We start from the raw sequence: 27,212 nt of genomic DNA on the forward strand, positions 1-27,212 counted from the left end.
ATCGTGATTACTTGGGTGTTCGAAAGTGAGACAAAATCTCACACGAAAGGAAACATTTACATGCGAGAAGTTCTCATATGAAAAGTTTACATATGAAAATTTTTTCTTTTGTTTGTATCGAATTGAGAGAGAGAGCAGTTTTTTCTTTCACGGGGAATTGGAAAAAGACCCTCATGATCAATGACCTAGCTGTGCTGGCTATTGCATGCCGTACCGAAAGTTGCTGTCCCAACGGTGTAAACCTGTGGTGAACCCCTCTAGCAACCAAGGCACCCTCCCACTACACCAAACCCACCCCTTGGGGCTGAGAGAGAGAGAAGCTTGTCATGTGAAAAATGTTCATCTCTTGAGATGGAGATTTTATATGAAAAACTTTGGTTTTCAGTTATGATAATAAGTAGAGGTGTCAACAGGCCTGGTTTACCCAGACCAGGCCCGAACCACACCCTATAGGATCCGGGTATGGTGATAAATAAGAATACCTGATTAAGACCTGGGTCTGGACCCAAAGGTTCGATTAATACATTGATCCAGGTATAGTTTGTAAAATTTTATACCAGACTTGGACCCGACCCAAGTTCCGATTAAGACCAGCAATTTTTCAATGTAAAATTGCTAAAAAAAATATGATTTACCGGGTTTGGTTTATGTAATTCTTATCAGGTCCAGGTATGGTTTTCCTTATAGTGGACCTGATTAAACCCAAGTTCAGACCCAATACCATACTCAAAAATCCGATCCAAGTTTGGTTTGACCTGGTTCCGAACCAAACCTGACCCGTTGTCACCCCTAATAATAAGGCAATGTCAGCAACTCCATGTCATAAGCATCACTTTTAGAAACAAAAAAAAAAAAAGACTGTTCCCAGCAAAAGAAATAGCGAGTGTCAATCTCCCCCGATCCCCACCACCTGAACCAGGGTATCCCCTCGTTAAATATAAAAATGATAATAATAATAATAACAAACAAAAGGAATGCTAGAAGCAGGTTCACTAAACTTGACCTCTTAAGGCAAGTTAAGACTTGATCTGTGTTCACCCAAAAATCTGACAATAAATCCAACAAATTACAAGGACAGATAAAGACAAACCACCAGTATAAAGTTTCTTGCATGAATATAGCATACATATAGTAAAAGGAACAAGAATGAACGCACTGTGCAAAAGCGGTCCTAGGCTAAGTCAGACCTGGGGTAATCAGGGCCAGTTTGGCCTGCTAAGTTATCAGGAAGATATTAGATAGGATTAGGCTCCAAAACCATTCAATTTACGTATCTTGTGGGACCAGTCTCAGGTAATAGCTGGTCTGGCCAGGACTTCTACACCAAACTCAGAACAACAGGGTTTATATACCACAGACTGGGCCTTGGCCCTGGTCCCATGAGATAGGGCTCTAAAAAGCACACCGAACCAAGTCCGCAGTCCTCACTAATTTGCAGACTCACCAACTCAAATGATGACTATCGTCTGCAGTAAAAAGGTAAAGAAAAATTCAATGGTTTGAGGGCAAGGAGATCAATATTGTTAATGTTATCAGCCACAACTAACAGCAAACAGAAATTAGTAAAATTACAACTCAAAAAGTTTCCCCATATCACAATTCTATAGCAGACAATTCCCATCCAAGGACCACAATTGTAAGAACGGATATAAACATGTAAGCTTTACTATTTAGAGTCCTTCAAAAAATATATGTTTATTCCTTCAAAAAAAGTTTTATTAATTTAGAGGCTGCAAAATTCATAGGACCCACTAAAATCTTCATCTAACCAAAAAGAAAATGACCACAAATGGCACTGGTTAGCTTAAATATTGAAGAGCTTTTCTTCAGATATATGTACAGAAAGGAATTTAAGGTGTCATTCTGTACCTGCTAATATTTACAAAATTTTCTTATGTTTTGATCAGCCCCCTCGTTGGGTCTTTTTTCCATGGGCTTCAATGGTGCAAGCAGGCATCACTGTGGCCCAAGCACAAAAAAGACAAGTAATGTGATCTTTGAGGAAAAGAACACCACCATATTATCTTTGAGGAAAAGACCATCACCCATAAGATGAAAGACTACCGGTTCCAAGGACCCAAAAATGGCTTACCTATTGAATCATGCATCACAGAATTCTGATGCATCAGCTCAGAGTTCACACTGGCAGCTAAAGGCATGTTCATCCATGCCATGCTGACACTCTTCTTCTGGGGGATGGTAGAATTATGCTGATTCACATAGTTGTAATGCTGATTATGACACTGGATCCCATTACCAACTGTAGTTGCCCCACCAGCATATGAACTAGAAGGAACATACTGATCAGAGCTGAGAGAGTCATAAGAGGACCGTGCCAGTCCAGTCCACTGCGGTGGAAAGCCAAACAAGGCCCCATGCCCACCACCACTTGCATCACCTCGGTGACCTTGAGAGGAAACTGTAATGTCCAAGCCAGACAAGTTAGAGTGTGCCCGGCTCTCACAGGAACCCCAGTGGTGATCCAACATCTCTCTGGTAGCAGGTGACTGGAAAGGCAACACACGTGAAGAATCAGTTTCCCAGTCAAGGGAGCTTGTTGGTGCTGGAAAGACTTCACGATTTGGATGCTTGTCAGCAAAACCATACATGTTCTTCTGCATGAGGTCAAGCATGTAGAACTCTTTCTCTTGGGCCTGCCTCTGCTCAAGCATCTGCTGATGTTGCTCCTGGAGATGCTGAGAGTAATGAAAACCCTCTGACAGATTGTTGCTCGTCAACGAGAACTGCAGTTCTTGTTGTTTCATCCCCTCTATATTGTGATGTGGATATGACTGCTGCCCCTTGAGAACAAGGGCCGTACCTACCAGCTGACTATGTGCTTCATCTGCATATGTATCAAAAAAAGATGGCACATTACCCATTTGCACTGCCAAACTCACATCATCAGGTCTACATAGGATCTGCCCTTCATCTTCCTCTCTTAGAATGTCTTCCTCCAGATTAATCACACGAGCAGGTTGCTCTTCAACTAGTTGATGGTGTTTGATTGATAAATTATTTACAGATGAGTAATTATGGCTTGCTCTAGTATCATAGTATGTTGTGTTCGTCGTGCTCACTACTGACCAGAAACCATTAGTGGCATCTCTTCCTTGAATCATACTCTCATTTGATTTGCCATTTTCTATAAATTCAGAAAAAACAGGTGGAGTCAGAGGCTCATCCCCAGTACTCCGATCAGTTTCCATGCTCACAACCGATGATTCAACATTTTCCTCACAATTTTCAACCACAATCTCATCTGAGTTCCTGATACCCTCTCCAGGTTCTTCATAGACAAGTTCAGGCTCACAATGGTTTAGTGAAAGAGTCCCTTCCAAAGTCTGATGATCAGTGGAACAAGGAACAGATTCATGATTCTCAGCAGTCATCTCATTCGGGTCATAAATATCATCCAACTCCTCAGAGGCAACATCAGATTCATCATGGCTGTTGAGTGAAGGAATCCGCTCAAAAGCTTGATGATTGCTGGTACAGGGGACAGACTCTTCTTGCCTACAATTCTGGATAGCAACATCAGTCTCCTCAGCATCTGAAGCATAGTCTTCTGACTCTTTCTGGATAGCAACATCAGGCTCCTCAGTATCTGAAGCATAGTCTTCTGACACACACATTTTATGGATAACAACATCCGGCTCCTCAGCATCTGAAGTATAGTCTTCTGACACACACTTGTTACTCTCTCTCTCCTCATCCTGAACATAGAACCGTTGAACAATTATTCAAGTACCATATTTTGAAATAGTATTTCTTATGGCTTTCATTGACATGGATAGCATTTATTTTCAGAACTAGCCAACAGCAAGCAGAATCCCAGAAAGCATTCAAAAGAATTTACCCAACTTGGCAATTTCAAAGTGCTAAGCAGATAATAGCCTTTCTAAAGAACCACTGGCAAGTCGAGCAATCATAAAGAATTCCACAACTTCTTAACAGGATATCAACAAACCTCATTGACTGTAGGCCTATAATCTGCGATTTCTTGACACAGCAACATCATCAATTGTTTTTTCAGCAACTGTTTTTCTATGCGAGCCACATGAGCCTTCAGTATTTCAGTGCAGGCAATTTGCAACCTATGTAAACAGGTTTGCAGCAGTAAGATTAACAAAAAAACACAGGTAATAATAGTTCAATATTACAAATGCAAATCTTCACTGACCAATGGTCATGCAACTTCTTTTTCTCCTCCTCAAAAGCACCATGTGGTTGTACTTCAAGCTTTTTGATGTCACCCAACACATGGTTAAGAGATTTGAACTTAAGTGATCCACCTGTCTGCTTTAGTTTTTCGTCCATTTGATGATGTGTCTTGCTGATCTGCATTCCCCAAGGCAGCTGTAATCAGTTAGAACCTCCAATGATATAACCAAGGACTAACCAATCAAGTACAATTATAAATTTTCTAAGGATAAACAAGGAACATGGTTATAAGCTCCAAACAAGCAACACCTGCCCACATTTCCTTATATCCTTAAAGAAGAAAAAGGAAATGAAACGTATGTTTTTCAGCAGAAACTTAGCTTTTAACAAGTGTGTGCACTTTAAGGAAACACACCCTGACAAAAAAGTACAGCTAATGAATGACCACTGACGGAAAAAACACAAAGCATTTATCAGCTTATACATGGTAAGATTGGTGGATTTTAAAATCTACAACGCTATTGGGAAAAAAAACTTGCTTTACAAAAACCAAAATTCAGTTTCATCTAGCAATGCTGTTAAACTTTGTCTCTGCACACACACCCAATTGTTGTGGTTCAGCGTGCATGCATGTTGTGTGTGTGTGTGTGTGTTCTAAAAAGAACACAATTATAACAAAAACCGACCGAGACAACTTAGCCAGCAAAGGCGGGGTGACAGGTTTCAGGCTTCTGAGTTCTGACCCAAATAAAATATGAGAAATTAGGTCATACCTTATATGAATCAGGATCACGGGAATCAAATGACATTTTAACCCGTCTATCCTCTTTTCCCAGATTGCTATCCAGTTTCTTCTTTGCCGAAATGCTTATGGATCTCCCACCTTTAGGCTTTAATAACCTATTCCAACACAACCAAAAGAGACCATCTGGTTATGCTTTATTCCAAAAATGTGAGGCATCCAATTAGAATGACTCCTCATACATATCCAAGTATGATGTTCATGCTGCAAACAAAGGCATCGAGTAATATCCACACGCATTGTCCAGAGGGAGAGGAAGCCACAGGTGCTGAATGACACATCCTAGGTTGGTGAAGTACGCAGGGGCGGCATGGAAGCCACAGGTGCTGAATGACACATCCTAGGTTGGTGAAGTACGCAGGGGCGGCTCAAGAGAAGTTGAGGCCCTAGGCCAAGCTTCCAAATGAGGCCCTAAATTGTTTTTTCATTGTACATAAAAATTCTATTATTTATTAAAAGGGTTGCACCTTTTTTTTCTTAAATTCTTAATATATGGGACACTGCAGGCCAAGAACGTTTCAGGGCAGTCACCTCGGTATACTATCGAGGTGCTGTTGGTGCTTTAGTTGTATATGACATTAGTAGACGGCAGACTTTCGACAGCATGGTAGATGGCTGAATGAACTTCAAAGTGAGTCTCTCTCTTCTGTTGTGTGTTGCATTTTATAGCAAGAAATGCACTCATTATTTCTTTTATAATTTGAACAGCTCATTCAGATATGAATGTTGTTACAATACTTGTTGGGAACAAGTCTGATCTCAAGGATACAAGAGAGGTAAGTACAGAGGAAAGTAGGGCTGTAGCAGAGGCTCAAGGTATGTTCTTTATTGAAACATCGGCACTTGATTCATCCAATGCAGAGGCTGTTAAAATGTAATCTCTAATATATATATATATATATATATATATATATATATATCAAACCCGATAAGGGTATTTATGTAATTTTACAGCTTTTACGCATATTCTCACTTGAGAATATGATTGTACATTTTCCCTTTTTCTTTTGTTGTATTTTTTCTCTTTTTTCTTTTTCTTCTTTTTGGTTTGATGTGACATGGGGGGCTCTCAATGCACATGTTGGAGCCCCCTCCAACGGTTAGAATTCTAACCATTGGAGGGGCTCCAACATGTGTATTGGAACCCCCCCCCCCCTCCCGCATTTGCTTCATTCTCTTATAAATAGGGGTGATCCCCTTTAGGTTTTTCTATCCTTTTGTAAAGCCCCTCTTGGGACCCAATATATTAAAGTTGATATTTTTTATGCTCTTGAGCATTTGTATTCATGCCTTTGTGCACACTTCGTGTTTTAAGCATTGTGTTTATACACAAAATCTCTTTTTAGAGAGATTTTCACAAGGTATCAAAGCAAGGTCGCTCGGAGGAAGAAAGTGGTGCGGTTCTTAACAAATATTGAGTGCCTCAAAAAGCATGCCTTCAACATTTTCGAAATTGGCATGAATACTTCTCTTCATTCAATATTTTACAAGGGTTTTTCATCAAGTAAGACTTATAAGTCTTGTTGTGGTACGCATTTCTTCTTTCATCTTTCCTCTCTAATGGGTGAAAAAGATTCCCATTTTTCTCTTGGTTTCAAGTTAAATGGCTCTAATTATCACGTGTGGGTCGGAAATATGAAAGCTCACATTAAAGGAAAAGGGCTTTGGGGTTACGTTCAAGGCTCGATTCCAGAACCGGAGCCTAAAATCACTTTGGTTGAAAGAGGGGAAATAAAAATTCTTGAGAGAGATGAAGAATATAGCAAAAAACACGAGGGGTGGAAAATGAAGAACTTTAAAATCTTGTCATGAATTTTCTCTTTCGTTGAGACAACAATCAATGTCAATATCATAAAGTTCAAAAAGGCATCTCAAGCATGAGAGTATCTTGAAAAGATGTACACCTCTAGGGACTTGTCCCATAAGTATTATCTTCAAAAGAGGGCATTAACTCTCCTCCAAGGGGAAATGACTATAAGGAAGTATTTTGTCAAACTCTCTTCTGTTTGGGATAAGCATGCTATGCTCGAACCAAAGTGGAGTGGATAAGCCATAGAACTTCGTCATAACCAATTAGAACAAGATCAAATTTTTTATTTTTTGAATGGGCTAAGGCCCGAGTTTGAGCAAATTAGATCCTCTCCATTTATCCTCCTTCACCTCTCCATCTCTAGAAGACGTCATTACAAAGTTAAGTGGAGAGGAAACTCGTATAGGCATTTGCAAGCAAAGTCCAAGTGTTCTTGCAATGCCCATAAATAAAGAAGAATGTGATGAAGTGAATGTCGTTTCTAGGCCCGGGAACAACTCGAAAACATATAAGCCTCCTCAGTTTAAAAATCAAAATCAAGGATCCAATGGAGGACAAGGCGGAAGAAGGGACTATAGCAAAATCTTGTGTCACTTTTGCAAGAAACTGGAACACATCAAACTGGTTTGTCCCAAATGGAAGAAATTATTGGTTATGACAACCACATCCCAACCACAAAAGGAAGAAGGTACATCTACTTCCATAAATGAAGCTCTCTCTCTCTAAATCAAATTATGGAAGCTCTTCAACTACTTCTTAAGAGAGCCATTTCCAGTGCTGCCGTATCTACTCCTTCCCCTCCAGGGGAAACTTATTGGCTTCTAGACTCGAGTGTTTCATTTCATATGTCTCTAAACATTTCTTTTCTTTTTGAATATTCTAAAAGTTTGTCACCATCTTTTGTTTCAATCGCGGATAGCACTTCTCTTGAAATTAAGGAGATTGAAAACTTTGAAACTCAAAATTTCTTTATTCCCCAAATTAGATTTATACCTAAATTGAATTTGAACTTACTTTTTGTCTCTCAACTCTCAGACCTTGGATGTGACATTCAATTTTTATCTAATAAATGTTTAATACATGATCACTGGTCCAAGAAGTTGATTAGGGAAGGCTCTAAGAAGGGAGACTTATACTATGTAGATTCCCTTCAAATTCCTAAAACCCCTTTTTGTAATGTGGCCCAACATAAAGACAAATGTTTGGCACAAAAGACTTGGTCATCCCAACATCACCAAATTATCCTATTTGCATTTTATTAAAAATCCTTGTAAAAGTACTTTTTTTGTAATAATTGTATTCTTGGAAAAAATGAGAAGTATGTCTTTTGAACAAAGATCTATGTTTACCATAAAACCTTTTGAAATTGTTCATTCGGATGTTTGGGGACCAACACCCGTCATATCCAAGGGAGGGTTTGTCTATTATATGATTTTTGTGGATGATTATTCTAAATGTTGTTGGATATATTTTCTTAAACATAAGCATGAAGTGTTTTCATGTTTTAAAATATATCATATGATAATTAAGAATCAATTTAATAGTAATTTGAAAATATTTAGGACCGATTCCGGAGGCAAATATCTTTCCAATGATTTTAAAAAATAGCTTGATAAATATGGTATTGTCCATCAAAGATCGTGTCCTAAGACCCCACAATAAAATGGGTTAGCCGAAAGGAAGCATAGGCATATCGTTGAAACCACTAGAACCCTTCTTATTTCCCAAAGTATTCCAAATTTTTTTTGGGCCGAAGCGGCTCTTGCTTCAGTTTATCTTATTAATCGTCTTCTATCCAAAAATTTAGATAAAATCTTTCCTTTCAAAACTCTATATGAAAAAGAACCCGATTATAATAGATTGAGAGTTTTTTGTTGTAAGTGTTTTGTCCTATAAACTCTCACCAAAAGCCATTCTTTGTGCTTTTCTTGGCCACTCCGAAACCCAAAAAGGGTTTCGATGTTATGATACTAAAAATGATAAGTTATATGTCTCAAGGAATGTAACCTTTTTGAAAAATGATAATGGTTTTGAAAAAAATAAATTTCACTTAGAAAATGTCGATTATTCCTTTCTTTTTGATCTATTATCTAAAGATGATTTCTTTAGTGATGATGAATCAACATATAACAGTGACAATGAAGTGGTTGAAATCAACAATAACTCTAACCCTTCTACCTCTCAAGAAGAAAATATAACTAAGATCCTATCACCTATACTCATAGAGATAGACGCACCTTTAGAAGTGCTATTGAACAATATAGTGAACCTAGTGAATCTATCTCCCCACATGATTCAAACCCTAGAAGAACCGAAAGAACTAGAACTCCCTCTAGATTTGTATCTTTTGATTCTTTCTTTCCTAAATATCGGGCTTGCTTAAGTGTCATTTACTCATATTTTGAACCAAATTTTTTTTAAGATGTCAAACGATATGTTGAATGGAGAGAAGCCATGGAAAGTGAACTCAAAGCGCTTAGGAAAGCCAACAATTGAGAATTTCAAATGTTTCCCAGTGGAAATAAAACTATAGGATGTCGATGGGTGTTCAAAGTCAAAACCAAGAGTGATGGATCTCTTGATAGATATAAAGCTCGTCTAGTTGCTAAAGGGTATAGTCAAGAATACGGGATTGACTATGAAGAGACATTTGCTCCAATAGCTCGTATGATTACTGTCAGATGTCTCATCATCATTGCTTCAATTAAAAAATGAATATTTATCAAATGGATGTCAAAAATGCCTTTCTAAATAGTGATCTTAATGAAGAAGTCTACATGGATGCTCCACCTGGTATGGAAATTCCTAAAAATAAAGTCATTCGTCTTCGTAAGGCTCTTTATGGCTTGAAACAAGCTCCCAAGGCTTGGCACGATAGGTTTAACAATGTAATGACTGAAAATGGTTTCACTTCATGCTATACTGACACTGCATTGTTTGTTAATAAATCGGATGCAGAGATTGTTATATTACTATTATATGTTGATGATATGTTAATAACAGGTGATGATGTCAAAGGAATCAAAAACATTAAATCTATCTTGACCTCAAGATTTGAAATGTCAGACTTAGGATTTCTGATATATTTTTGGGGAATTGAGGTTGTCTATTCTCACAGAGGCTATTTTTTATCTCAAACTAAGCTTGCTTGTGAGATTATTGACAGATCAGAAATCACAAATGACAAGGTCTGTGAAACTCCTGAAATAGTAAGTTCAAAGATGAAGATTGATGATGGGATTCTCCTAAAAGATCTGACACCTTACCGGCAACTGGTTGAATCGTTAACGTATCTCAGCATTACAAGGTCTGATATTTCTCATGCAGTGCATGTTGCTAGTCAGTTTCAACATGCACCTACTACAGTTCATATGAGCGTCATTCTCCGCATCATCAAATACATAAAGGGTACAATAAACAAGGGGGTATTTCTATCTTTTTCTTCTTAATTGAATTTAATTGCTTATACTGACTTTGATTGGAGAGGTGATCCAAATAACCATCACCCCATCACTGGTTTTTGTATTTTTTTAAGAAAATTATTAATTTCTTGGAGATGCAAGAAGCAACAAAAAGTATCGATTTCATCCACCGAAGTTGAGTATAAAGCCATGACATCTACTACCATGGAGGTTGTTTAGATTCGCAGCTTGTTGGAAGATATGAATATTCAAGTTCTAGGGCCCACAAAATTATGTTGTGATAATAAAAGTGCAATCTATATTGCCAAAAATTACACATTTCATGAGTTCACGAAGCATATCGAGATGGACTGCCACTATGTTCGTGAAGAATATTTAAGAAGAACCATTGACCTTCCTTATGTTACATCGAAATATCAACTGACAGACTTCTTCACCAAGGCGCTGTGCTCTCCAAGATTTAACTTCCTTCTTGGCAAACTTTCGGTTGTAACACCCTAAGTTGGAGGAGGGTGTTAAAATGTAATCTCTTATATATATATATATATATATATATATCAAACCCGATAAGGGTATTTATGTAATTTTACAGCTTTTATGCATATTCTCACTTGAAAATATGATTGTACATTTCCCCTTTTTCTTTTATTGTATTTTTTCTCTTTTCTCTTTTTTCTTTTTTACTTTTTCTTCTTTTTGGTTTGATGTGACATGGGGGCTCTCAATGCACATGTTGGAGCCCCCTCCAACGGTTAGAATTCTAACCGTTGGAGGGGCTCCAACATGTGTATTGGAGCCCCCCCATTGCTTCATTCTCTTATAAATAGGGGTGATCCCCTTTAGGTTTTTCTATCCTTTTGTAAAGCCCCTCTTGGGACCCCATATATTGAAGTTGATATTTTTTATGCTCTTGAGCATTTGTATCTGTGCTTTGTGCACTTGTGAGAGTTCTCCTTTGTGCATACTTCGTGTTTTGAGCATTGTGTTTATACACAAAATCTCTTTTTAGAGAGATTTTCACATATGCTGCATTTTGGACTGTCGTCAAAGAGATCTATAGCATATTGAATAGGAAAGTTTTCCAGTCGCAAGAGCTGAAGAAGCTAGATAATAGGCTAAGAAATGGGAAGACTGTGGTCTTACAAGGAAACGAGAATGAACCTAGAGCCAAGGGATCATGGTGTTGTTCTTCCTAGTACAATATTATTTTATTTTGTTTCTTCACATTCTTTTTGTGCTTCATTGTTGGTTGTTTTGTTGCAATGTTGGTCCAAACCCCTCACTAATGTGTGTTAAAATATAATAATATTATAATAATAATAATATTATATATATTATATATTTTTTCTGTTTTTATTTTTATTTTTATTTCATTTTTTATGTAATATATATTATCTAGTTCATATTGAACTAGATAATACAGTTTGGTTAAGTTCCAACCGGAACTTAACCAAACTGTCTAGTCGTTGGAACTAGTCCAACAGCTAGATTTCTACCGTTGGACTAGTCCAACGACTAGAAGGGCTCCCCTTTGCTCTTGTATAAATAGGGGTACAACCCCCTCTTGTATAATCACTTCTTGTAATGCTTTTCAAGCATCCCCTTACATAAATAAAAATATTTATTTATGTGTGTGTTGTTCCTATTTTACCCTTTTTAAGGGCTTTGCTTAAAGTGTCTTTTAAACACTTCTTTTGAATATTCCAAGGGCGATCGTGGACAACTACCATTTCATTACATGGTATCAGAGCTACAGGAATATTAGATCTTGGAGAAAAGTTGTATCCGTTTCCATGCCCTTTGCAAAAGCATTTCGCCACTTGAAGAGAAGTGTTTTATCACTTCATTGGAAGTCTCTACATCTTGTATCTCTTTCTTTTTTGTTCTTTTATTGTTCTCTTCTATCCCTATTCTTTCTCTTCCTTTGTAATTGATGGATGACAATGATAAAGTCACCATCATTCCCATGAAACTAAGTGATACGAACTATGTAACATGGGCTTCAATCATGAAGCACCATATATGGGGAAAAGGTCTTTGGGAAATTGTGGATGGTTCCGAGTCGGAACCTAAACTATCGCTTACCAAAAAAGAGGGAGATAAAGAGATTCCTCTACTGGAAGAGGAGAAAATCAAGGCCCTAGCCTCTTATGAGAAAAAATGGAAGAAGTGGAGAATGGCTCATGCAAAAATAATGTCATAGCTTATCAATAGCGTTGACATTAAAAAGTGTTGAAGTCTTGCCAAGTTTGATCATGCCGATAAGGCATGAGAATACCTTAAAAATATGTATTCCCTCAAAGATATTGCACATGTGTGCAACCTCCAAGAAAAGGTTCGAATAATGACCCAAGGAGATAAAACGATTCGTGAATACTACAACGGGTTGTCGGAACTTTGAGAGGAACTTTCTCTCTTAGAACCAAAGTGGCATTGTGTCGAAGACATTGAGATTCGTCAAAAGCAACTAGATGCTGAACACTTTTACCAGTTTATAACTGGATTAACGCCGGAATTTGAAACCACCAAATCGGCCCTTTTTCACCGGGGAAAAATTCCGTCCATTGTTGAAACTATTGAAGAATTAACAATGGAGGAAAATCGTCTCAGGAAAGGTTCCTCTAAAGTTGGTGATGATTCTATCCTAGTTGTGTCTAGGCTTGGGAATCATACTCGCACTTACAGGCCACCTCATTTTGGGAGGCAAAATGACGAGTTTGATAAAAGAAAAGTGATTTGTCATCATTGTCATGAACTGGGGCACTATAGGCCTCAATGTCCAAAATTAAAGAAAAGAGATGAAAAGGTCGCATCATTTGAAGAATCAAAAGACCAAGATCCACCTGTTTCTATGACTCAACTCTTGAAGATTCTTCAGCCTCTTCTTCAAAAGGCCTCTTCTTCCGCTGAAGCCTCAACTGGAGCGGCAGTTACATCTGTTTCCGATCCAGGTAATTTTCCTTGGCTTTTAGATTCTGGTGCCTCATTTCATATGACCCTGCATTATAAATGCTTATCTGAATGTTTTAAAAATAACTCAAGTATTTCAAAAGTTTTTACAGCAGATGAAACATCTCTTGAAATAAAGGGAATTGGGTGTTTTGAAAAAACCAAAACTTTTTGTGTTCCAGAAGTTAGATATATCCCAAAACTTAATTTGAATCTCTTATCTGTTTTTCAAATTTCTGATTATGGATGTAATATATCCTTCTCCTCTAATGGTTGCTGGATACAGGATCGTCAGTCAAGGAAGCTGATTGGGGAAGGCCATAGAGAAAGAGGATTGTATTACATGGACTTTTTAGAACTACCCAAGAATGTTTTTTGTTTAAATGCTCAGAAATTGGAAACATGCTTATGTCACAAAAGACTTGGCCATCCTCATATGTCTAAAATCCAATATTTTCCAAGTTTGGGAAAGTTTTGTAAATCTGAAAATTTTGCTTGTAAAGACTGCATTCTGGGAAAAATGAAAAGATTACATTTCTCTAGTAGAATTTTTGTCTCTTCAAAACCTCTTGAGTTAATACATTCGGACATTTAGGGACCCGCACCAGTGATTTCTAAAGGTGGTTTCTCATATTATGTCATTTTTATAGATGATTTTACTAGACATACTTGAATTTATTTTCTTAAACATAAATCCAAAGTTTTTACTCACTTTCAAATATTTCCTAAAATGGTCACAAACAAATTTCAAAGTAATGTCTCCATTTTTCGCATTGATTCAGGGAAACAATTTATGTCTAGAGAGTTTAAAAACTATCTTAATTTATATGGCATTATTCATCAACGATCTTGCCCAAATACCCCGCAACAGAATGATCTTGCAGAACGCAAACATCGTCACATTATGGAGACCACTCGGACCTTGCTAATAGCAAGTCAAGTGCCAAAAAGATTTTGGGCTGAAGCAGATTTAACTGCTACTTATCTTATAAGTCGAATGCCATCTTCTTCTTTAGAAAACATATCTCCGATTGAAAAACTTTATACCTCGGCTCCAGACTACTCCAAGTTAAGAGTATTTGGTTGCAAATGTTTTGTATTTACAGACAAAATGATAAGTTCACTCCTCGTGCTATTCAATGTGCCTTTTTAGGATATGCCGAAAATAAAAAAAGGTACAAATGTTACGATGTTCAAAATAATAAGCTATATATGTCAAGGAATGTGACCTTCCTTAAAAAAGATTTTTTTTTTAAAAGTAAAAAACCCAAGGATATTACTGAATATTCCTTTTTAATTGACTTAACCTCCAAATCCGATGAAGAGGATTTTGAATGTATTTTTGACAATGATCAAATCCCTACTAGCTATGAAAATGATATCGAAGATCAAACTAGTAGGGATGTTAGTCTTCAGTATTCAAGACGAAAAATTGGAGAGCAACGCCCTCCATGTGTTAGAAAGATTTTTCTGAAGCTCCTCCTCGTAGGACTTCTAGAATCGCTAGACCCCCAGGGAAGTTTGTCTTATGAGTCCTTTTCACCCTCATATAGGGCAGCTCTTGCTTTAATTCAATCCTATGTTGAACCTTCCTCGTATCTTGAAGCCAAAAATCATGCAGAATGGATTGAAGCTATGAAATTAGAGCTAGATGCTTTAGAAAAGGCCAATACTTGGTCCATCCAAGATCTACCTCTTGGAAAGAAACCTATAGCTCAAGAGTATGACATTGATTACGAAGAAACCTTTGCTCCTGTGGCTCGAATGAACACAGTTCAAACTTTAATTGCCTTAGCCTCTATTAAGAAATGACCTATATTTCAAATGGACGTTAAAAATGCTTTCTTAAATGGGAGTCGTGTTGAAGAAGTGAAGCTCCTCCTGGTATTAGTCTTCCTAAGGGTAAAATTCTTCGTCTTGAGAAAGCTCTTTATGGTCTTAAACAGACACCAAAAGCCTGGTATGATAGGTGAAGTCATGTTACGATTGATATTGGTTTTCGTTCTTGTTTGACTGACACTGCTTTGTTTATTAAGCAATCTGATGCAGATATCATCATTCTTCTTCTTTATGTGGATGATATGATCATCACTGGAGGTGACAAACAGGGAGTTGCTAATATCAAAACTCTTCTTAAAACTCATTTTGAAATGCCTGATCTAGGACTATTACAATATTTCCTAAGAATAGAAGTTTCTTATTCCCCCAGAGGGTATTTGATATCTCAATCTAAATTTGCTTCTGACATTGTTTTCAGGTCTGACATCTCAGATGAAAAGAAAGTAGATACTCCAAAAATAGTTAATCTTAAGATGAAAATTGATGATGGAGAACGACTTGAAGATCCTACTCCATTTAGACAACTTGTTGGAGCTCTTTCCTACCTTTCTATCACTTGGTCAGACGTTGCACATGTCATCCACACGGCTAGTCAATTTCAACATGCCCCCAACTCTGTTCACATGGGAGCAGTCTTACGCATTATTAGATATTTAACGAGTTCTATTTCACGAGGACTCTTCTTGTCTGCATCATCCTCTTTAAATTTAATTGCTTATACTGATGCTGATTGAGGGGTGATCCTAATAATAGACACTCAACCACTGGGTTTTGAGTGTTTTTAGCAAGGTTTTAAAACTCGTGACTCAGGACTCGACTCGTTCTTTATTGACTCGTGACTCGGCGGGTCAACTCGGTGACTCGGACCGGGTTTTGTTAACTTTTGATTTTAAAAGAAAATAATATATAATTTGTCTCAAACCATGTTTTTCAGTAAACAAGAGATGATAAACTCATATACAGGGGCTCATGTTAAGCAAAATATGTCTGTAGTTGGGACTTTTTAAACTCATGTTAAGCAAAATATGTTTGTAGTTGGGACTTTTTAAAATGGTCCATGCATGGTTTGTACTGAAGTTGATGAGACTTGACCAACTCATAAATGTTGTAATGGCAAGTTCACCAGGTTCTACCTTTTGTAGGCCCAATCCACTTTAAAATCAGAGTTTGATCCCGGCTCATAAAATATTGGACTTGTGCTTTATGAAACATGCCCACATATCAAAAGTAACCATGTACAATATAGAATTACACTTTTAAGCTACACTAGGATGACTGCCAGAAAAAATTAGCCACAGTATCTGATTATACAGAATAGACTCACAAGGAAATCATCTAATAAAAGACAATATTGAACAGCAGAATGAGGGGCCGAGGCTTATAGTTTTTGAGATGAAACTATGAAGGATATCCAATGTGCTTTGTAAGAGAAATTCAGCCATACTATAGGCTCAAGAATCACAGTCATAACAAGCACATGAAACTTGCTCATGTAGTGTACACTTCCAACTACACATAGCTAAAGACAAGTTCTTTTCAAAGTCATGATCCTATTCAGTCATAAAAAATAAATTAACATTATAGCCATTTCAGTAATTTGAAAAATAGAAAGATATTTGAAAGTATGGGTTACATACTATGTGTGAGAAAATCCATAACAAAATCAAAGAAGAAATTCTCAAGACAATTGATCAAATTATACAAGCCAATTAATTATTCCCTATTGATGCAAGAAACAAATTTTTTTTATTCTGAAATACCCAAAAAAATCAAATTTCAAACATCCCAGAACTCGCTCGAGTCAGGCTGAGTCAGCCCGAGTCAAGCCCGAGTTTTGGCAAACCGAGTTTGCCTTGCCGGGTTGACTCGTTGGAGGGTCGAGCCAAGCCGAGTCAGCCGAGTCAACGAGTTGACTCGACGAGTTTTAAAACACTGTTTTTAGGTGAATCTCTCATATCATGGAGGTGCAAGAAGCAGCAAAAGGTTTCTCTTTCCTCCACTGAAGCCAAATATAGAGTCATGGCAACTACCACAATAGAGGTTGTTTGGCTCTGAAGACTCTTAGCTAACATGGGAGTTGAAGCAACACAAGTCTCGGGCATGTGTTGTGACAATAAGAGTGCAATCTACATCGCAAGCAACCAAACCTTTCATGAACGCACCAAACACATAGAGATGGATTGTCACTATGTCCGAGAGGAGTTCCTGCATGACACCATTGATATGCCATATGTTACATCAAAATACCAATTAGCAGATTTCTTCACCAAACCTCTTGGAGCTCCCAGATTCCACTTCCTTTTAGACAAACTTTCGCTCATTGTACAGTAAGTTTGAGGGGAAGTGTTAAAATGTAACATATATATAATAATATTATATATATTATATATTTTTTCTATTTTTTATTTTTATTTTTATTTTTCTTTCATTTTTTATGTAATATATATTATCTAGTTCATATTGAACTAGATAATATAGTTTGGTTAAGTTCCAACCGAAACTTAACCAAACTGTCTAGTCGTTGAAACTAGTCCAACGGCTAGATTTCTAGTCGTCGGACTAGTCCAACGACTAGAAGGGAGAGCTTCTTATGAGTTCTCCCCTTTGCTCTTGTATAAATAGGGGTGCAGCCCCCTCTTGTATAATCACTTCTTGTAATGCTTTTCAAGCATCCCTTTACATAAATAAAATTATTTATTTATGTGTGTATTGTTCCTATTTTACCCTTTTTAAGGGCTTTGCTTAAAGTGTCTTTTAGACACTTCTTTTGAGTATTCCAAGGGCGATCATGGACGACCACCATTTCATTACATAGAAATTTGTGAGACGCCTGCTATTATCAAGTTTTGGTGTCGTTGGCTGAATAACATATGAAGGTTCTCTGTTTGCATCTTATCACTGGATTCCAAAATTTGGAGCCCCCCTCAAATCACAGAGGCCAGCCGGCCATGGAAGTACGTGAACAAACACCGTTATCTTTCTTGGCTCTCCTACACTAGTGTATAGCAATATTTATCTAATTGAGAAGATCTTAGATATTTCATATTTGAATTCAATATGAGAGTTGCAACTTATTGAAGGTGAATTTTAGTGTTCCTGCATAACTGAATTACACATTTTTGAATAAGATGAGTGAATTATATGTATCAAGTATCAACTATGAAAATCACATCCTACAAGTCAATGGTATTAGAATTACGATGTGATATCAACAATACCATGATGGAAATTGTTGCTGGCATTGACTTGCCAAAACTAGGATTGTGCTTAAACCAAACTCAAGAACAAGAACTGACAAAATTTCAAAATAAATATAAACAAAGCCCTGCAAAAATATAAAAAAGCTCAATACATCAAAGAAGTACATGCACATAAATGGGAGTTATTTGAACTAAATCTGTTTTTAGCCTCTTTGATTGCATGGAAGCAGTCCCTGGATGGAACCAATAAGTCCACAAATTATGAGAGGAAATGTTTAAATACAAATCAAAACTAAATCAACAAGTAAAACAATGGATTTCTGAAGTTCCATCTGTAGTAATTTTTGCTATACATGGACCATCTGTGAGTCACCAAATCAAAAACACATTGGCAATCAAGTTAATTACACATTGTTACCCAAGTTTCTAACTGAATAATCTTAAAATTCTCTGACACAGCTCATTTGAATTTAGCATCTTTCATTTATAGGGGCAAGCTGGGTCATAACAATCACAAGAATAAAGTCACTCCTGGCAAGAATCACACACACACATGCATGCACACACACACATGCAAACTACATAATGCATATGAAGATATACTAAAATATTAAGATTGCTCTATTCAATAAATAGCACAAAGATGCTACACAGAAGAATCTATTATGCTCTCCAGCTCAAACAGGTGCATGAACATCCATAACACATTTCCTGATGATCTTCAATTCATAAAAGGTATAATGACTTGAAAATTGAAGAATAAAAAATTAATTCAGTTCATAGAAGTATAACTACCTTTCTTGAGAATATTCACATTTTTTATCCAAAACATCATTTTCTTCATCTCCAATTGAGGAACAGGAATCACTAGTCCCTCCAAGATTCTCTCTCATGTTCAACTGTGTTGATTCTTTTGCATGAGATGATGCACTGTTCTCCGGACGTTTCCTCCCACATCTGGTTTTGTAGAAAAGAAATTGTAATTATGATAGTGTGGCATTATAATAACAAAAAATAGAAAACATGGCCAAGAAGATGAAAACATCAATCATTTTGACCATTTGTATCCTTTTTGGGCAAAAGATGTAAAAACAATCAAACATCATGTTACTTGCAAGTTGAAAAAGAATTTTTTTTATGTTCGCCAAGAACTTCACATGAGGTTTAATTGTTTTCTGATACTCAAAAGCTGCCCTTGTCCAGAGGAACAGGTCTTACTGACAAAATCAGACATGCAACAGATGGAAACATAATAGTTGTGAGCACAATCAATCATCATGTTACTTGAAAAAGAAAACTTTTTATGTTCATCATGAAGTTCACATGAGGTTTAATTGTTTTCTGATATTCAAAAACCCCCTTTCTCCAAAGGAACAGGTCTTACAGACCAAAGACATGCTACAGATGGAAAATAAAAGTTGTTAAACAATCAAGCAGCATGTTACTTGGAACTTGAGAAAGAAAACTTTTTATGTTCATCATGAACTTCACATGAGGTTTAATTGTTTTCTAATATTCAAAACTTCCCTTCTCCAGAGGAGCATATCTTACAGATCAAACCAGACATTTAGAAACATAAAGAAAAATGCCTTTCATGGTAAAATAAAAAACCTTAGTATCTTCTGGATATTTGTTGGATCATTGCAACTTATCCATCTCTCCTTCAACCTCTGCAATTCTGATAACATACTGAATTGAAAAAAAAATCAAACAATTTAAAATCACAAACTGCACCACCACTGCATCAGATAAGGACAAAATTATAGCAATATAATATGGATAATTAGGCACCTACTCATTGTGATATTTCTGCAACTCTGAATAGTAACCCTTCTTGTTGGCCTTGAAGCTTAGCTCTCTCTGAACCACAGCATCTGGATGAACACTACCAGAACAAAGCAAAGAACCCCTGCAAACAGCAATCTTTCTTTCTATTAATAACTTCACACACACAAAAGAAACACAGAAGAAATTAGAAAATTATTTATCTTTTAAAGGTTTGTCATGCCAGGTGTAAGCATTCATAATTTCATATTTCAGGATTCAGTGTGACAAGGAGAAATTGTAAAGCTATACAACAGGATTTGTAAGAAAACAATGTGTTTTCAGCATAACCATGGCTAAATGGAAAATATAGTGAATTTGTAACTCTGTTTACTTTGCAAAGGCAAGAAAGATATAATTTTAGCATGTTGACAGCTGACAGAAGGGTGAAGTTTTCTTAAACAATGAAGTAAATAAGAAAAGCTATTATGAAGCGAAGAAAAATATAATCCACAGAGAAATTGACTGCACTCAAAGAACAGCGAACAGTTGAAACCAAAGAACAGTAAGGTTAAGATTTCTCAAATAAGAATGAGTATATGATTAAGCATCACAACATGCAGAGCTGCACAAAGTACTCAGGCATATTGCCGCATATGGTGCATTACACAGTGATGTACAAACTAATATATGAAAAAATGGAAACCTAGACAAAATTACAAAGCACATCTTCCTTGGTAGACATATAAATTCATTCAATCTATTTCACACTTTTCTGGATATATTAACCATTTTTCCCACTGCACCTTACAGTAACAAACACCAAGAAATGCACAATGCCCAAGTTTGGACTGAAAGACTTCATGTTTAGGCACCATGTCTCAATTTACTGAACTATAAGAAAAGCTAGCAAATTATATTTACCACAAATGATGGTAAAAAGATATAGTTATTGAAGAGAATTATACTAACCATTCAAGGAAAGGATTACCAAAGTGAAAATTTTCCCCCTCAAGCAATAATTCCACTGTTTGATCTACATCAATTCCTTTAGGAAGAAACTGAGACAGAAGCGTCCTCTCTGACTCGGAAAGGAAGGTTCTCCAACCCTGTAATTTTATAGAGGACCGAGTAAAATATGCACAATGGATGCGAATTACCAAATGCTCTACAAGCACATAAACTTAAAATATACTGAAAGGATGACACAACAGATCATCGAGTAATTACCTCATAAGAAAGTAGGCCTTTCAGATTGTCCAACCCAACGATTTCATGAGGAATGGTGAAAACATCAGCCAACCCAGTGCTAGAAAGAGACAAGGAGGCTGCCTCAATAAAAGGAGATAAGTGTCTTCGTGAAATTCCAATCTGATCCTTCCTTGCAACAACTCTTTTTTTATTCTCTTTCCACTCAAGGGAAATGTGAGGATTCAATCTCAATATGGAGGGAGATAACTCCACATCCCGCCTCCTTTTTTCTCTATGTTGCTCTGGTATATTGCAACTTGCAAGATTTACTGCATTCAGGCGCCTTTTTGGGTGACCAGCTGCCATTCTGCAGCTAATACAAAGTTCACTCAAACAAACTCAGCATATCTTGAAGCAGATACTTTGACTGCCTCTGCGTGTAGCTTTTCTTTGAGGCAACAAGCTGCATCCATGAGGCAAATGGTACCTGATCAGCTCACCTTTTGCATATTAGTTTTCTATTATTCATTTAAAAAAAATCCATCAATGTCTTTTGACAAGTGCAACCAATTACTCATGATATTAAAAAAAAAATCATTTTTCTTGCATGAAGATTCAGAGTAACCTTTTCTGACATAACTACCATATATCCATCCAAGGGTGGTACTATCCAATAAAAGTAGTGGAAAGAAACAACACAACCAGGTGATATAGGAACTTCATTTCAGGTTAATTATGCTTAGTCTATATTTAGATAACCAATTGTTGACTTACCAATCCATTGTCTTAATATACCTCTCTCGATCCCCCACCCCCAAATGTTTTGTTCAACATTCACAACCTCACTGATCATTTCCACTGATGCAGTTAGGAAGATGAGAGGAGTTAGGTGGGTGACCTCCATCAAGGAACACCACAAAGAAATGAATGGGAAATAAATTGTCCAAGAAATATTTATCAGCTCAACTTATATCTAGTGATCACTTTCCGAACATGAGATGACCAGAAATAGAAGTCGAAATTTGCCAGTCAGTCAGGCAGGCAATCCATCAATGTCGGTTCTCTCTGCTCTCATGTCAGGAAAGCTATGAAAAAAAAATGAACAATGAAAGGAAAAGCTTAGCTATTTAGCATTATTTTGGATTTTGTCCATAAATTTTCCACAAAGGCTATGAGTAGTGACATTTCTCACAAGACAAACAACAGAAAAGACATTCAAGGCATTCCTTACCTTCCATGCAATTCCTTGTATGAAATGATGAAAGTACATAATGGAATCCTGCCCAACCAAACAGCCCCTTAAAATATTCAATAGCAACAACATAAGGACAGTTCTGAAAGCTTTGGAGTGCTTTTCATAAGAAAGGTAGTTGTCTTTTCAATGCTTACCCAGAGATGAGGCTGGTATAAGTTGCTTATAGAATAAACAGAAGCAGAATGGACACATAGAGATAGACTCCATTTCTTTCCCGTATCCATTATGTGTTACTAATAAAGAGGGGCAAGATATACTTTCTGTGAGAAATTCAATGTGGGAAGAGTAATTGACATAACAATTCTACAGATTCCTTTCTAAAGATTAAGCATATAAAGGAACTAAGGGAAAGGTTTACATGAAAAGGTTGCCAGAAGTCTAATCGATGAGAGTTAGTAAAAGGAACAGAGATTGGTCATGTAGTGAATTTTCAGGTCCTAGAAACCAGAAATTCTGGATCCTTTAGCCTCAAAGACATTCTTAGAGCATTGCTTTTTATATGGCTTTTGGAGGTAAAACCACGTTGACATCTTCCATACTCAGAATTTAACTGATGAAGTTCCCCAAAGTGCAGCCCCATATAACGCTGCTAATTCTAAATCAAGACTCCTTCTATAACCTTCAAGAATGCACACGTCCAGAACTAACAGAACTAAGAACTTTTTCTCGGATTAGAATGCATTACTGAATTACCAACAAAATTTAAAGCCTCAATTAGGCTGCATGGAGCAATATTCCGAACACGGACAACTCAACATCCAATAATAGAACGGGTCCAATCAAAACTAGTTAACAGCTTTAGAAGACACGATAACTGAAAACATTATCGAGGGCAATGGCTCAATTCTGAGGCGAACACCATGACCAGGATTGGCCTTCACTGTACACTCTTCCAAGTTTCAATATTCTTAAGTTAGTTGAAGTCGACCTACTCGGCACAACTAAATCCGCCCACTGAAAGAACCCCTTCCGGTTATCCTTTTCCATCTAGCATGATTCATTAACTTCCCAATTGGGTCTAGATAGAATGCCTAAAACTATTAAAACAAAAGACGACAACGAAACCATGATGACGCTCTATAGCTCATTCGCCTCAAAACCTGCATAAAAGCCGAACGAAAAAACAGTCTTTTCGAAACATAACCTACTCCCCTGAATGCCGCCAATTATTCGATCCAGCAATCCCAAACCAGCGCAACGAAAAAACTCCACGCCGTAAAGAAAACAACATGAACCAAACAGAAAACTTCGAATTAATCCAAATATTCCACAAGAAAACTCAAACCAACAATCCCAACGATACTGAATCTCAATTTCCACAGAAACCGCGGATCCCCTCCATCACAGTCGATTTAAAAACGAGACCTTCAACCCGAAAAAGAGCTCCCTCGAAACCACCAATCCCTTCCATGCAAACAGGACCCAAAATCCATAAAAAAAAACGATAGATTTCAACCGAAACTCGATCAAAAGGAATAGAAAAACGAATCGAGAAGAGTTGGGAGCGCTAAAACTGGGTCAAGAAGGAATCGTGAAGAACACTCACCGGCATCTCCGTCGTCCTTGGCGGCGAAGGAAAAAAGCGAGGCCTTCCCAGAAGAAGGCGAGAGATTAGGGTTTCCACAATTCTTTACCTCGGGGGGAAGAAGGAGTCCTCAGAAGCAATTTATGGGTCGTCGAGCAGGGGATTCCTTTTATCGCAGGCAGCGAATAATATCGTATTCATTAGAAAATATCGAGTTTTTGTCATGATATTTTTAGAATGCGATATTTCATAAACGCGATATTCTTCAATATATCATTATATCCAGTTGTTTTAAAAATCTGCGATAGTTAATTTTTATATTTTGTAAAATTTTCACCTTCCTTTTTCCGTTATGTATTGTTAATAGTTTAAAAAACTGCGATATTTTCAAAATATCACCCTTTTTGGAAGCACCGATAAGTCATCTTTGTTATTTTTCATTTTGTTATCATTTTTATAGTATTTTGTATATATATATATATATATATATATGTGTTTTTATATATGACGATGTTTTTCAGATATTTTGGGAAAAAAAAGCTTTTTAGATCTATCGTGATATTTTGGTTCCCGATATTTTCCCGATAAAGAAATCTGTTTATCCGAGCCATCAAATAAACCATAAAAGAAAAAAAAAAGGAAAATCATAGAGCGAGACGCTTGTCTTCGCAGAACCGTTATGCTCGGTCCCAAATTTCGATTACACCCTCGGGATTGACAACAATTGCATATATGAGCGAGAAGAGCGTCATGTAAATATCTGAAATGCCCTTGAAGTTATCTTGTATTGGCACTCAGGGCCTTTTCGCTGGGCCCCCACGCACCCAAGTTGCTAATCTTGTACCTCAAAAAGTTAAGGCTCCGAATAGATGGGGCCCACTCGATACGGACCAAGGTTGGGTTGGTAAGGTTGGTGGGTGGACGGACCTAGCCGCCCTTTGGCTGGGACCAGTTTTGAGTTAGTTGGCTTAGTTCTTTACTTGGCCCCCACTGCAAGGCTAGGGTTGGGGGTTGGGTCTGGATCAGGTATCTGACCCGACACCGACCGAAGCTATTTCCAATGGATATGTTAGATAGAATAATAGTGTTTTATATACAGATCAGATTCAAAAAAACAGGGAGCGTTTGATTGCATGGATGGCAGACAGGACGGGACACTCCATCCTGCGCATCTCAATGGGATGCATTCTACTGTCAGGGACAGTTCTTCCCTCCCCCATGAAACAGGGGAGGACAGGACACCCCTGAACACCTTTCCAAAAACTATGTTTTGAGTGTCCTTTTACAGGGCGGTCTGCAAACATGACATGACATGGTGTCCTTGTCCTCCCCTGTTCTCGAATCAAACGCTCTCAGAGTGTCAAATTTAATCGAGGTTGCAATGTGGTGGGACAAAATCGAATTTGGTTCAGATGTTGATCTGAAACGAGACTTGCACATTGATAGTCGGATTTGGTTCAGTTCAACCCTGACCTTATCCATTTGCAGCCTTATAAAGTTCATGGATCTGAGCTAGGGCTTGAATAGGGTTGGGGGGGAAAACCCGAATTTGACCAAGGTACATTCCTCAAAAAAAAAAAAAAAAGTTAATAATTGGGCAGGAGATGCAATGTGCAAAACGTGAAGCAAAAATGGGATTTTTCGAAATCCAAGTACAATCATGCAATCACATTGGCAAGTCGAAGGGTGACAACTTCCTACATTGTCAGAACAGCGACCCTAAGTCGGGCAGGCAAAGCCAGTGCTGCTAGGTCTCAGATCTCCAGGATGGTTTCTCTGTGTAAATAAAAAAAAAAAAGGTACAATAATGCAGCCAGTGAGAGGTAAAATAAAGCTGGGATGACCAACCTCATCAGCTAGAAGGACAAGCTTGTCATCTTCAGGTAGATTTAAAGTTCACAATTGAAATTGAAATTAAAATTATAAAAAAAAATAAAAAAATTCCAACGTATTATTTATTTACTAAACCAACTTCATTAAAAGTTCAAATGGTTTACCTTTTCTCTTTTTCATGAGGATGAATGAATACTTTTCAAATTTTCAAAGGACAATACAAGAAACAAAAATGATCCACATTTTACAAGATGATAGATGTTGACCTGGGGTCCTATTTGATTGTTTTCAGGAAAAGTTTGCCCTATATTTGAAATTAGAATCAAAAGGTTGGCCCTTAAATGGATTTTTCCTTTAGTTTTATGTTGTTTTCTCATTCTCTAATATATATATATATGAGGCACTAGGTTATGGAGGTACATTCTACATTCAAGCAGATTTAACCTCCAAAGCCAAAATTTAAACTTTGAATCATGATTAACAAGCTTTTACTACATTCATGTGTTAATGTTGGCTTTGACACTTCTCATTTTCTCACAATGACTTTGTTCTCCAATTGGCAGATGACCAATCCATGGGCGTGGTCAATACCCAGTTATTTTCTCTACAATCAAATAATAGTGGATCACATACAGTACACTATCTTCATCTACAAATGGATAATACTTTGATGTCAGTGTATAAGAGTCGTTAAAGAAACAATGCCCAACCTCTTGGTTGGGTATTGTTTGGTTCTACTAAACTAATATGTCAGGCCAGGCCAGGCCCTTTAGACCCCGCTCAGTTAGCACGTGGGGCCTACCGGGTGCTGTTACACAGGCTCAATCAGCCCGAGTCTGACTTCGTAACGGGCCTAATACCCAACAGCGCATTAGGCACCCGAACATATGGCCACCTCTACACACGATTTAAGTGTATGGTAGCAACATATATGAAAACCTGCTCAATAGAAAACCTCTCAAACTTATCCAATAAGAAACATTTGTAAAGTGACAAACGTGAAGATGAGAATGAATGATCAAAAGGTAATACTTTGTATTAGTATAGACAATATTAAAGGGAATAAGGAATTTTAAAAAATACAATGACTTTCCAAATGTAGCTAATCTTCAAATCTCTTTGTTGTCAATGTTATCCCTAATTTATCGTATTTACTTGCCAGAGGTAAATCGAATAACTCCTACCATTTACTTTTACATATTTACTTTTACATTACCCCCTCAAGTTGGCGCCTCTATACTTAGCAGACCCAACTTGCTAACAAGGTGCTTGAAGCTTTCTTTACTTAGTGCCTTGGTCAGAATGTCTGCTCTTTGATCTTTGCTTGGAACATACGAGGTACTGACAGCCTCTATTTTTCTTGAACGAAGTAACAATCTAATTCTATATGTTTTGTTCGTTTGTGGAATACTAGATTGACCGCTATATCCATTGCGTCTTGATTGTCACAATATAAGA

At 37.2% G+C, this 27,212-nt stretch overlaps 1 protein-coding gene across 6 annotated transcripts; it reads right to left on the bottom strand.

Moving 5' to 3' along the window:
* Positions 1 to 1,799: 1,799 nt before the first annotated feature.
* On the bottom strand, positions 1,800 to 24,064 carry LOC149840363 (uncharacterized). 6 transcript variants are annotated; one of them, XM_090003115.1, is made up of 10 exons: positions 23,943 to 24,064; positions 21,181 to 21,604; positions 20,923 to 21,059; positions 19,982 to 20,095; positions 19,798 to 19,875; positions 18,982 to 19,143; positions 4,938 to 5,064; positions 4,184 to 4,341; positions 3,971 to 4,097; positions 1,800 to 3,716 (listed from the first exon to the last, which is right to left on the bottom strand). In XM_090003115.1, exons 2-10 carry the CDS (start codon positions 21,505 to 21,507, stop codon positions 2,061 to 2,063), a joined length of 2,886 nt encoding a protein of 961 aa, XP_089859241.1. In that variant the 5' UTR covers positions 21,508 to 21,604; positions 23,943 to 24,064; the 3' UTR covers positions 1,800 to 2,060. The 6 variants fall into 6 exon arrangements, with proteins under 6 accessions (XP_089859241.1, XP_089859242.1, XP_089859247.1 ...); XM_090003116.1 differs by having other exon boundaries at positions 21,181 to 21,628; positions 23,943 to 24,048; XM_090003121.1 differs by having other exon boundaries at positions 19,978 to 20,095; positions 23,943 to 24,033.
* Between the last annotated feature and the right edge of the window lie 3,148 nt (positions 24,065 to 27,212).

This window comes from Nuphar pumila, chromosome 4 (assembly GCF_984573655.1).
Source record: "Nuphar pumila chromosome 4, dmNupPumi1.hap1.1, whole genome shotgun sequence".
Classification (NCBI taxonomy): domain Eukaryota; kingdom Viridiplantae; phylum Streptophyta; class Magnoliopsida; order Nymphaeales; family Nymphaeaceae; genus Nuphar; species Nuphar pumila.